Source organism: Puma concolor, chromosome E1, assembly GCF_028749965.1.
Source record: "Puma concolor isolate L17-30 chromosome E1, mPumCon1.1.hap2, whole genome shotgun sequence".
In the NCBI taxonomy this organism is placed as follows: domain Eukaryota; kingdom Metazoa; phylum Chordata; class Mammalia; order Carnivora; family Felidae; genus Puma; species Puma concolor.
Window position 1 is genome coordinate 4,104,502 of NC_141680.1, and position 12,338 is coordinate 4,116,839.

Sequence of the window (12,338 nt, forward strand, 5' to 3'; positions counted from 1 at the left end):
CAGGTGCACAGACACATGCCTGTGCGGCCACCCCCCCCCCCGCCCACCTGCACACACAGGGACTCACTGTTTCCTCCGTGGGCACATGACTTCCCCAGGGAGACAGACATTCGTGGCCTCAAACTGCCTGTTCTGTTGGTGCCCCCAGGATACCCAGCACACCGCGGGGTGGCCAGAAACCACCTGGCAGCCACAGGGCGCAACCCCCGGCGGGACCTCGGGCCAGTGCCCCATGTCGAAACCGATAGGGTCATGCCGGGCCCGCGGCTCCAGGCAGCCCTCCAGAGCCGTCACACTCTTGGCTTTACTGAAGCAACGCACAGCGGACGTTCAGAGCGTCGGGGGGAATTTATTGAGAGCAGCTTTTTTGCGTACCAACGGGGTGCCGAGCTTTTGTCCGTCGCTGGCGGGTGTCACAGCTGGGGGGGCCCTTCACTGCCGCTAGTTGGTGGGCCAGACCGCCACGACCACAATGGCCACGAGCAGCAGTAAAATCACCATGACCATCCCTGGAAAACAGAAGCACGAGAGACCCCTTTAGCGATCTGTCCCAGAAGGGCGTCACACAGCCGGTTAACTACCTTCCCAGGGGACGGCGGATGGACACGTCTGTGCCCACCCCCCCCCCCCGGCCTTCAGTGTGTGTGTGTGTGTGTGTGTGTGCGCGGGGGGCGGGGGTGGTCAGCTGCCCCGGGGACGCTGGAGACTGTCCGCCTCGCTACCCCGAGAGCTGTGCCAGCAAAGTGCCAGCCAGACTGGGGGCTCTGGGTGGGGCCTCGGGCGAGGAGGGGAGCGCGCGCCCAGCCCCTGGCTTCTCCGTGGGCAGCGTGGCTCCGTTTTGGGTTTGCGCCGGGGAAGCATCGATAACGCAGAGGGCTCTGGGGTTCGCACGGCAGTATTCAGTCTCGGATCCACTTTCTCCACTGTCTCCACGTGGCTTGGCCTTTTCTTCTGGAGCCCGAGACGCTTATGTCAGTCATCTGTCAGAACAGCCAATGGACGGACTACTGCAAAGTCAGGGCTCCAAAAACGTCCACTTGCCGGAGGACCCTGGGGCTACCAAGGCCCCCAGAGGGAAGCGAGGAGACAAAGCGTGGGGACGCGTCTGGGAAGTAACGGGGGGGGGGGGGGGGAGGGTCAAGCGCACGGGGTCACATGGTGGTTTGGCCAACAGGACTGCCCACCTCAGACTGAGAAGCTGTTTCCAGAGAGGTCAGTCCCAGGAGTCCACTCCCTATGCTCTTAAAGTCACTAACATCCTGCCGGTGTTATTAACTAGCTGCCGGCTGGCCACATGGGGCTATTTAAATTGCAATTGATTAAAATTAAATAGGGGTGGGACGCCTGGGTGTCTCAGTCGGTTAGGCGTCCGACTTCGGCTCAGGTCATGATCTCACGGTGAGTTCGAGCCCCGCGTCGGGCTCTGTGCTGATGGCTCGGAGCCTGGAGCCCGTTTCAGATTCTGTGTCTCCCTCTCTCTCTGCCCCTCCCCTGTTCATGCTCTGTCCCTCTCTGTCTCAAAAACAAATCAACGTTAAAATCAAATAGGGGCGCCTGGGTGGCTCAGTCAGTTGAGTGTCGTACTCTTGATTTCGGCTCAGGTCACGATCCCAGGGTGGTGGGATCGAGCCCCCCTTCGGGCTCTGTGCAGGACATGGAGCCTGCTTGGGATTCTCTCTCTCTCTCTCTCTCTCTCTCTTTCTCTCTCTCTCTCCACCCCACCCCCGCTCTTGCACATACTCTCTCTCTCAAATAAAAAAAATAAAATGCAAAAGATAAATAAAATTAAAGGACTCAGTTTCTCATTTACACTCACCATATGTCAAGTGCTCAAGAGCCACCTGTGGCCAATGGCCACCGTGCTGGACAGAGACAACAGAGACCTCCTTCATCACAGGAAGTCCTCCTGGGCAGAACTGACGTAAGGTCTCGAGCTGTGATGACTTCCCCTGCTGCTCACACCCCAGCTTCTCTGATGGCTCCTGGAGCAGAGGCTCCACACATATTTGTTGAGCAAACAGACGAACCGTTACGAGGCGTGTCCTCAACACTCACCCGACAGGCTTGGACGGTTTCTGACGTGGGAGCCCCGCTCTCCCTTCTTCTTGAGCCGGTTTTGTTAAGTTATATTTTCCTGGGGAACTGCCCATTTTTTTCTGAGTGCTCGAAAGTACTGGCGTAAAACTGTTCGTGACGTTCGCTTATAATTTCAACACCGTGCTCTATCCGCGTCCTTCTTTTCGTCTCTGACACCACGTAGTTGAGCGTTCTTTTTCCTGATTAGCCTCAAGATGCCTCTTGTTCAACTTTCCCAAGAATTAGTTTTTTTTAAGCTTATTTATTTATTTATTTATTTTGAGGAAGACGGAGACAGCGTGAGTGGGGGAGGGGCAGAGGGAAAGGATCCCAAGGAGGCTCCGTGCTGTCCGCACAGAGCCCAACACCGGGCTCGAACCCATGACCTGTGAGATCATGACCTGAGCCGAAACCGAGACTTGGACGCTTAACCAGCTGGGCCACCCAGGCGCCCCCCCCCCCCCACCCGAGGATAAGTCCTGACTGTGCTGACCACCTATCATTTACTTTGTGTTTTACTGAATTTCTGCATCTATTTTCATTAATCCTTCTGTTCCTAGACTTCCTTTGGCTTCACCCTGATGTTTTTTCTCTAACCTCTTGAACAGAAAGTCAACTCATTCATTTGCCATCTTTCTTCTAAGTACGGGCCCCTGTAAGCCTACAACTTCTCATACGAAAAAGCTGCACTGTTCTTCGTCTCTAAACTCCACGTCTTTCAAAATCTTAGGCAACTTCTTTGGCCCAACAGTTAACTCAGAAGCATGTTTTAAAATTCCCGGTTGTAACGAAACATGCATATCAGATATACGTTTAAAAATTTTGAGATCCTAATAACACACTCTATTTTGATGTGGAAATGCCTGTGAGTTCCACTGGTGACAAAGCCACTGTGGTTACCTGCCTACGATCTTAACTGAGGAAAAGGCTGCACTCCGTCAGAAGTTAGTAGAAGTGAGAATGCAATTTGCTTTCCCACCCAAGTTCACAGACGCCCTGAATCCTCTCCACAGACCTCCAGGGTCCAATGCAGTCCAAGTAGTATGTATTTTCAATTCAACCCATGTAAGGCAGAACACGCCCATCGTTTTAAGCGTTAAGAAGGAAGGGACTTAAAGACACGTGGCCAGCCTCCTTATCATCTCCCTGTGAGAGTGGGCGATTTTTTCCCAAGACACCCTCTTTCTCTGATGATCTGATCTTCTGAGAGACCTACCCCCTGTTGGGGACCTAAGAGTTCTCCCCCTGATTTCATACGGACATAGACCCAAGTCTCTACATCAAGGGTCGGCAAACTGTGGACCTTTGCACCAAACCTGGCTGGCGGTCTGTTTTCGTACAGCCCCTGAGCCAAGAAATGGTTTTTCTATTTTTGAAGGGTTGTCAAAAAAGACAAAGAAGTAGATGTGACACGCGGCCGGTGGTCTGCAAAGCCTAAACTATTTCCTGTCTGGCTTTTCACAGAACCGAGTCGATCCCTGCTCTGCATCACTGCGGCCGATAACGACCTAGCCGTGGCCTCGGTTCATCCATTCAGGCCCTGGTTTCCAGTTCTCCCTCCACTTCCTTCATCTGGGGATTTCCTCTCTCCCTTGTAAATTCCGCTGTGGGTTAGCATTTTAGGGGAGAGGCTGTAATATTTTATCTTGCCTTTCGAGATGCTTGTAGGAAGGTGTGCGTGTGTGTGTGTGTGGGCACGTGTGTGTCAACATTATCTCGGTCCATATTCTTGCCAGAGCCAGAAGAACAAGTCTCCTTTTTGTGCATTTCTGCCTCCAGAAACATCTTCAGGTTGACCGAAAGTTCCACCTGGGCAGGAATCCCACTAGTTCCTGGCGGGGCGGAGACGTCGTCCTCCGACGTCTAGGGAACGATCCTCAACTGGAGGGCGCAGATGGCCTGAGGAGCGTCGGGGGTGGCTGCTAGGGCTCCAGAGCCCAGGCGTCCCCCGAAGACCAGGGGGGAGGCCCGGGTGTTGAGGAAAGGCGGGAGACGAGGCGTGCTGTCTCAGGCAGCTGTTGCCAACGCTCGGGCAGGGTCGGAGCCGGGAGGGCACTCGAGGCCGCGAGGCTCGCCGTGTGGCAGGGGTTCTGGACTGAGGGAGAGAGGCCGACACAAGTGACCCTGCGTCTCCACGTCAGGGTGGTGATGAGAATAGCAGAACGGGAGAGGAGAGTGAGACATGGAGAACCGTCACCGGCTGGGAAGTAGGCACCACGCGCCCGGGGTCAGCCTGCACACACACAAAGCTTACGATCCAAGGGAAGAGGCCCCAGGCACCGGCGGTTACTGGCCCCTGAGTGTCCGAGGCAGGGACTGAGCCCGTCTAGCTGGCCGCCGTCTCCCCAGGACCGAGCACAGAGCCTCACCCACGGAACAGGCACCGCACGTCCTTTTTTATAGAAGTGAATAAACGCATTGAGTCACTGGAAGGGACAAGAGGAACCGGTAAGAAAGACAAAGAAGGAACAGTGGACAGAGAGAAAGAGAGAGAGAAGCTGAGAACATGTGTCAAGGAAGCCAAAGAAAGAGAAGATTCACAAAGTGGTCAGCCCCCGTCAACAAATGCCACACAGACGCCAGGGGGCCAGACAGAAGCTCCTGGGCTGATGCCTTTAATGGGACTGCTTAGCGGACAGGTGGCTGCACCTCTCGGAACTGCTATCACACGGCAATTCCTTGGGGCGCCCGGGGGACCCAGTCGGCTGAGCGTCCGACTTCGGCTCAGGGCACGATCTCGCCGTCCGTGGGTTCGAGCCCCGCGTCGGGCTCTGTGCTGGCAGCTCGGAGCCTGGAGCCTGCTTCGGATTCTGTCTCCCTCTCTCTCTCTGACCCTCCCCCGCTAGTGCTCTCTGTCTCTCAAAGACAAATAGACATTAAAATTAAAAAAAAAAAATACAGCAATTACTCTTCCAGCTGCTAATTTTTCTATCACAGAAACTGTGAGTCTTATGAACGCACCACAGCAGAGGTGACCCAGGGCACCTGATGCCCGTGAAAACCGAAGATGCCCTTGAGCTCCTGGTGCCACAGACAGTGGTCACCTGATGCCATGTGGTCAGGCGGGTCCCCGCGCAACGATGCAAAGGCGACTTTAAGAGCAATGAAGGGGCGCCTGGGTGGCGCAGTCGGTTAAGCGTCCGACTTCAGCTCAGGTCACGATCTCGCGGTCCGTGAGTTCGAGCCCCGCGTCGGGCTCTGGGCTGATGGCTCGGAGCCTGGAGCCTGCTTCCGATTCTGTGTCTCCCTCTCTCTCTGCCCCTCCCCCGTTCATGCTCTGTCTCTCTCTGTCCCGAAAGTGAATAAACATTGAAAAAAAAAAAAGAGCAGTGAAAACTAGGTCTTTTACATTTTAAGGCGTCTCGGGGCAAACAGGGGCCCTCTGGCTAGGACATTTTCAACAGGTTTCAGTGAACTGGTATGGGCGGAGGGTCAACTGACGAAGTCACTTCAAGACGGCAAGTGACGATGACCAGCAAAGCCAGCTGCAGCCTTTTGGATTCTTTGGGCCAAAGAGCAGGTGTTTATATATCTTGCCACCCGGTGATCCTTTCTCTTTAAGAGTCTGGCCTTCTTGGAACGTGGTCACGGCTCTGGCACCTTTCTTGAAGGGAGTGTCTCTCCTCTAAAGGATGTTTTGGGAAGAGTCACCAAGGCTCGTTCTAAAGCCAGGGGGGGCTGAGCGGTGCCGTGCGTGGAATATTTCCCGTGCTCGGGGATCCGTGCGATCTCCTTGCTTACTTGCTTCTTAGCCCGAGAGAAATCCCGTCTCCTCCACCTCATCCACGAGGGAAAGCTCTTACCGAAGGCCCTGCCCTTCCAGGGGTGGAACTCACCCCTGTTCCACCTCTTCCCCTTTCTCTGCACCAGGGGGGCCCATGCAGGGGGGATCCTGGTTCCCGACACGATGTGGGGTTTACCAGGGACAGGGGCCCAGACTGCTCTGGGCTGAGAATCTGGGATACAGAGTTTCCACTCATTCTTGCCCCTTCTTCTCTTTTTCCTTCCTCCTTCCCTCCTTCCCACCGTCTACGGTGGCAACTTTGAAACAGGCGCAGAAGTAGATGGGCGAGTAATAATGCCCCGTGATGTGCAAGGCTCGATTCACGACCAGTCTGGCTTCACCTGTACCCTCCCAGACAGGTCTGGGTGTATTCCTTTGAAGTGAACCCCCAGACAGACATACTTCATCTCCCGAGACTTCAGTGAGAACCCCTCCAAGATAAGCCATCGCTAAAAAAAAAAAAAAAAAAAAAAAAGTCCCACCGTGCGTAAGCCCCGACGATTTGCTTTTTCTTGAAGACAGAGATGGGAAAGTGGCCCCCAGCCCGGAGGTCACAGGAGACCACGCGGCCGGAGGGTCACGGGAAGACTGTGACTCGTAGTCGGTCACGTGGGACAGAGAGAACTCCTTTCTTTTGCCTCCGAGTGGTGTTGAAACCTCAGGGGTCTGCTCGTCCATCCCCCAGCTAAGGAAATGTTTGACATTTCGGAACGAGGCAAGACAGTTGAACTTCTGGGAACCTGCCAACTTCTCAAACAATGAACGCTCTTTGCCCCCGGCCCCAGCACGAGAACACCTGGCGAGGCCCTTGGATCGGGATCGCTTCCCCCACTGAGCCTCGCTCGGCTCCGGGCCCTGCTGCTGCGGGCACCTGGCGACGCGGGGTCTCCCTCCCGACACCCAGTGCCCCCTGCGGGGGAGGGGGGGCAGGCGGGGGGGGGCATGCCAGAGTTACGGGAGTGGGAAGAAAATGTCCACTTCCTTTGGTCAGTTCACCAGATGAGGATTCCTACACCACTCGCGATATTTACAGCCATTAAACAAAGATCTAAGAAAACAAACTCCTTTTCAGACGGGGAAGGCACCTGAAACACAGTCTCTCCGGGACAGCGCGGCATTTTCTGAAAGTCTGTTCATCCGGATTCACGTTCCCTATTTTTCCCCAGTGAGACGCTGGAAACCTGCGAATTAACGGGGCCTGTGCTGCCGATGTGTCTGCCGTAGTCGGGCATAGGTAACGGCTCTTTGTGCTTATGGAGGAGGAAGGGGAGGAGGGGAAGAAGGGAGAGGGAGAGGAGGAGGAAGGAGGGGAGGAGGAGGAGGAGGAAGGGGAGGAGGACTACAAAGTCTGGCCTTCCTTGAGAGAGGGAGAGCAGACCTCAGCACAGGCGCTTTGGGGCACTTTCCGGACACTTCCGCCCTCAGCTGTAGGGGTGCGGAGCAAAGCGCGGCAGGAGAGGAGAGGGTGCAGGGGTGATGGGGCAGGAGGTGGGGGGTTTGGAGGGCAATTTTATCTAAAGTCTTTTCATCCGGTTCTGCTTATCCCAGGAGAGCTGTACTGGCTGCTCCGCGATCGTCGGTTGCTTTGGACCAAAATACATATGCTTGTGCCCGACCTGTTCGAGTCCGCGCCCGCGAGCACCTCTCGTGCCCCTGATAACTCTGAGGGTCCACGGCAGGCATTTATGAAACCCGCCTATAGTCGGCTGGGGGGCTTTTTCCCCAGTTGTGCCTGTGAACAGGTGACATTTGCTCACGCATTATGCAGTTGGCTCTCGCGGATCAAACAGCTCTCTCGCGGCGGAGTCCTGAGCTGAGGTGAGCAAGAAGCAGGAGAGAAGGCAAAACTGGAATATTTGTTTTCCAAAGTTCATGTAAATGTCCCCTGTAATCCCATTACTGGGCAAATAAGCGAAGGCAAGAGTAGACGGCCGGCGGCGGCGAAGGGGAACGTATTTACATTCTGATTGATTCTCAGGCTGCAGGGCCAGAGAACCGCGGTTATCCGCGGGTTCCCGGCCGGAGCTGGGGTGGGGGGCCCCCGGAGCCCTGCTCCCACCAGCCTGGAGCTCAGCGGCTGGGGACAGGGGCACCCACGGCCTCCCCGGGCCCCCGTGGCATCGGCTTCACGCCACCGCTCTGTGCCACCGTCTCCCGACAGCGCTGTCTTCGTCCGGAACTGAACGGGAGTCTTCTCCGACCTTCTGAGTTTGGCTCTGTTCTGACCTGGCACGCGACCCATCCTCAGGCTTTCTTTTTCTCTGCTCAGGGGTGAGCGCTCCTGGGCAGCCCTGGTGGGTTCCGTCCGCTCACCAGACCTCACGCCCTCTCACCCGTCTGCTCGGACCCTCCGCCCTCCGTCACCCTACGCGGGGCCACCGCCTGGGCCGCTCGGCTGGGACTCCGCTCCCTCCAGGCCGCCTGCTGGCTTCCCTGGAGCCAGAGACGCTCCTCCCTCCTCCGGCCAGGTTCGTGCCTTAAATGACCGTCCTCTGCCCCTACGGGCCCCTATCGCTTACAAGCATTCCTTTCCTCAGGCCAGGGGGGCTCCAGCAGCAGGGAGCGTGCAGTCGGGCGTGGTGGCCCAGGCACTGGGTTTGGGGGTCAGGGAGACCTGACCTCCGAGCTGCCGGTGGTATATATGAGGCACTGGCGAAGTTCCTTCCGTCTGAGGCCGGTCCCGCCATCAGTAAAAGCCCCCAGACACCGACTTCGTAGTTGTGCCGTGAGGATTCAGTACGATGAGGTGCCCGAGGCTCCCGGGGCAAATCCGGGGCCCCACGAACGGCAGCTACGACGGCACGGATTAGCCCCGCGTGCACGGCCCGCTGCTAAGAAGGCGCCCGTGTGCGGCACATGCCGCATGATGTCCCGCGAGGGAGCCGGGCTCACGGCCTGACGACGGAACTAAGATGTCACTCGTCCCAGAAGTGAAGGAAGAGGGGTGAACCCGGGAACAGCCGGGCGGCACCCAGTTCAGAAATGGAGCCCGGTTCCAGCCGCAGCCCAGCCGGGGGTGACGGGCATCCAGCGAAGGTTGGAAGTTCGGGGAGGAATATGTCTGGCAGCATCTGTCTGGGTCACTGGCCACAGGAGGGGCGGCTGGGCCGGGCGGGCGCTGGCTGCCGTCGGAAGCCAAGTGGACGCCGGGTGAGAGGGGCCGGTGGCCCAGGATGTGGGCCCCGCGAGGAAGGCAAGGTCAGAGCAGGGCCAGCGCGGAGGACGGGCTCGCGGGCGGGGGGAGAAGCGTGAAGCAAACCCAAGGGGAGTCTAGAAGGCCCGCGGAAAGCCTGGTGGGGGCTCTGAAGTTGTGCCCAGCCCTGGAGCACGGTCAGCCCCGCGGGAGGGTGCCAGCCAGTCCGGCATAATCGCGGGACCGTCGATGCAAGTGATAGAAGCATAAAGAGAACAGAAGTAAAAAAAAAAAAAAAAAAAAAAAAAAAAAAGTCAGGGGAGCCTGGGTGGCTCAGTCACTTGAACGTCCGACTTCGGCTCAGGTCACGATCTCACGGTTGGTGAGTTCGAGCCCCGCATCGGGCTTTGTGCTGACAGCTCGGAGCCTGCTTTGGAACCTCTGAGTCCCTCTCTCTCTGGCCCTCTGAGGCTCACAGGCACTTGTACACTTTCTGTCTCTCAAAAATAAATTAACAGTAAAAAAAAAAAAAAAAAGAGCTGCTGTGATGCTATTGGATGTATGTGTGCTCAGAATGTTCTCTGCTCAAATCCCCAAAAGTTGGCAGGGCTGGGGGGGGGGCGGGGAGGCTGGCAAAGCAACGATTTCCCCCAATTTGCACAGAGGAAAACGGGGCTCAGAGGCTGGCCCCACGCTGCCCTTCGGAGAGCCCTAGGAAGGGAACAAGTCAACAGCAGAGCTGGTTCTGGGCCCTCGGGCCGTGTTCCCTGGGAGGGAGCGGGCTCAGGAGGGGCAGCGACCACTGAGGGCCGGCCGGGTGACGGTGGGAGCCGTGGTCTGTGACACTGAGAGACCCCCTCAGAGACACACATGGCAAGGCAAAGAACTGCCCAGTTGGCTTGGTTCTGACCGAACACAGAGAAAACTGAGATTAAACAGAGTTTACTGCTTCGGCCTGAGGTCGTGCTGAGTGCGTCTGTCTCTGCCTTTGGACAGGACCACAGCCCAGGGACAAGCGCGGGCCTGGCCCCTTGCCAGCCTGCCGGAGTGAGACGGCCACAGCGCGGGGAAGCCAGCGTCCTTGGGGCCACGGCGGAGGGACAGCACGCATGGCCCACCCAACCCTGGCTCGTCTGGGAAGGAACAAGCTTCCTGGGGGGTAAGGGCTGTGCTCTTCTGCAGAGTGGCCGTGCCCACGCTGGGTTTGTGCCGGGGTGACGCGGGGAGAGGAGGGGGGCCTCTCCCTCACACACCGTCCTCTGAAGGCCCAGGCCCCATCTGGGGACAATCGGCCCCCCGTCCCTGGGCTGGCACGACAGCCCAGGGCCGACAAGAGGCAACACTGCGTCACAGAGACTCTGGAAAAAAGTCAACTCTGGAGAGAAGGCGGCGCCTGTGGGGAAGGAGGTCTGCGTGGGGAGACATCTGGGGGCCAGAGAGAGAGAGAGAGAGAGAGCGCAGGAAGCAGGAATCGGGGAAGGTGGCCTGACCCGAGGGTGGGGGATGGGACGAGAGGAGGGGCTTGCCCAGAAACAGGAAATTAAAAGGAATTAAGACTGCAGAAGCCGGGCGAGGAGCCGGATGTGGGCCCGGAGAAAGGCACGTTCCAGGGCTCTGGGCTCCGGGGACGAGGGCCTGCCCCGCTGGGCGTCGAGTGGCTCTGTCGCGGCCACGGGGCCCCGACGAGGCCCACACTTGACACTGGGTCAGTGGCGATGGGACGTGAGAGCCCACGTCACCAGCCAGGCCAAACCCGGTCGCAGCCCAGAAGGGTCAGAGTGAACCACACCAGAATCTAGGCGGGTGCGAACATTCGCGTTTGGCTCCTCGGGGCCTCCCGGCCTCCCCAGAGAGGCAGGGAATCCGCGCGCCCCCGCCTCTGCAAAACACCACAAAAACACTCTGAGGATGATACCGATCCTTAGAGGGAGGATGTAAGAACTCGGCCATCGCTGTTGTTTCTTGCGCAGAAGGTGCTGACTAGTTTCTAGGCCCCGTCTGTGTGCCTCGCGTGTTACTCACCTCCCTTCCCCGAAGTAGGCCCGCCCCGGCAACGCTCCGCAATCCCACAGCGCGACCGCGCCCTGAACGGCCGATCCTTCGTATCAGCAACCGAAAGCGGCTCAGGGTGACACTTCAGCTCAGTCATTTAATGCCCGTTCTCTGGCGCATCAATTTTGGCGAAGAAATATCCCCTCGCTGTGCCGGGCGTAACCCCGGGGAATGGGAATCTGTCTGGAATCTGGCAGAGATTCAAGTGTCTTTGAAAAGACAGTCAGGAGCTCTGTTATGGATCTCTTGTTTTGACAATTCCCTCCTGACTAAGTGTCAGAAGATTTCTGGATGGCTCCGGTCAGGCTACGGATTCACCATCACACATCCCTTTCAGCTGTGGCGTTTGGACCGGGGCACGTCACCTGGCACCAATCAGGGACCCCGCGCAGGGTGACAGGACGGAGCCTCTGCCAAAGCCCGGAGTCGAGTACAGAAAGGCAGGGCAGGGGGATCGAGAGGATACTTTTTTGATACATCAGATGCTCGTCCTTCTGATTTTCAATTTTCTTTTCTTTTTTTTTTCTTTTTTTTTTTTTATTTTATTTAAAAAAATTTTTTTTTTCAACGTTTTTTATTTATTTTTGGGACAGAGAGAGACAGAGCATGAACGGGGGAGGGGCAGAGAGAGAGGGAGACACAGAATCGGAAACAGGCTCCAGGCTCCGAGCCATCAGCCCAGAGCCCGACGCGGGGCTCGAACTCCCGGACTGCGAGATCGTGACCTGGCTGAAGTCAGACGCTTAACTGACTGAGGCGCCCAGGCGCCCCTCAATTTTCTTTTCTTAAAGCAAATCATTTCACTGAGATACGGAAGCCCACCGGGTGGTATATTTGAATCCGAACCTCGAGAAAACATCTTCCTGGCAGGTGGGGTGGGGGCAGTGGCTGTGTCTGTTCTACTTGACCCTCCCACAGGCACAGCTGAGGGGCCCAGAGGTGGAGCCCGCGTGAGGCCACCGGGCTCCCTTCCCCAGGAATCGTGGAGCTCAGACCGAGCGGAGTTGGGGCTCGGTCACGGTAACGGTGACGCTCCAGAGAGGGGGCCGACAAAATGGGCCCGGAGGTCCCAGGATGTGCCTTAGTTCTGACTCTTCCTGACACGCGGGTGGCTCGGTGATCCCTCGGGGTCTCCCGAGTCACCCGACATCATTCAAACAAATGACACGTTCTTGTGACGCCTGGGTGGCTCCGTGGGTTGAGCGTCCGACTTCAGCTCACGGTTCGTGGGTCCGAGCCCCGCGTCGGGCTCTGTGCTGACAGCTCAGAACGGGGAGCCTGCTTCTGATCCTG

The 12,338-nt window shown here is 57.4% G+C and overlaps 1 protein-coding gene across 1 annotated transcript in view; it reads right to left on the reverse strand.

The window, feature by feature from the left end:
• Positions 1-329: 329 nt before the first annotated feature.
• STX8 (syntaxin 8) overlaps positions 330-12,338 on the reverse strand; it is a 220,894-nt gene continuing 208,885 nt past the window's right edge. The window contains exon 8 of the mRNA XM_086686007.1: positions 330-509. Coding sequence (XP_086542133.1) covers positions 442-509 — 68 coding nt within the window. The 3' untranslated portion in view covers positions 330-441. The remainder of the gene's footprint in view (positions 510-12,338) is intronic.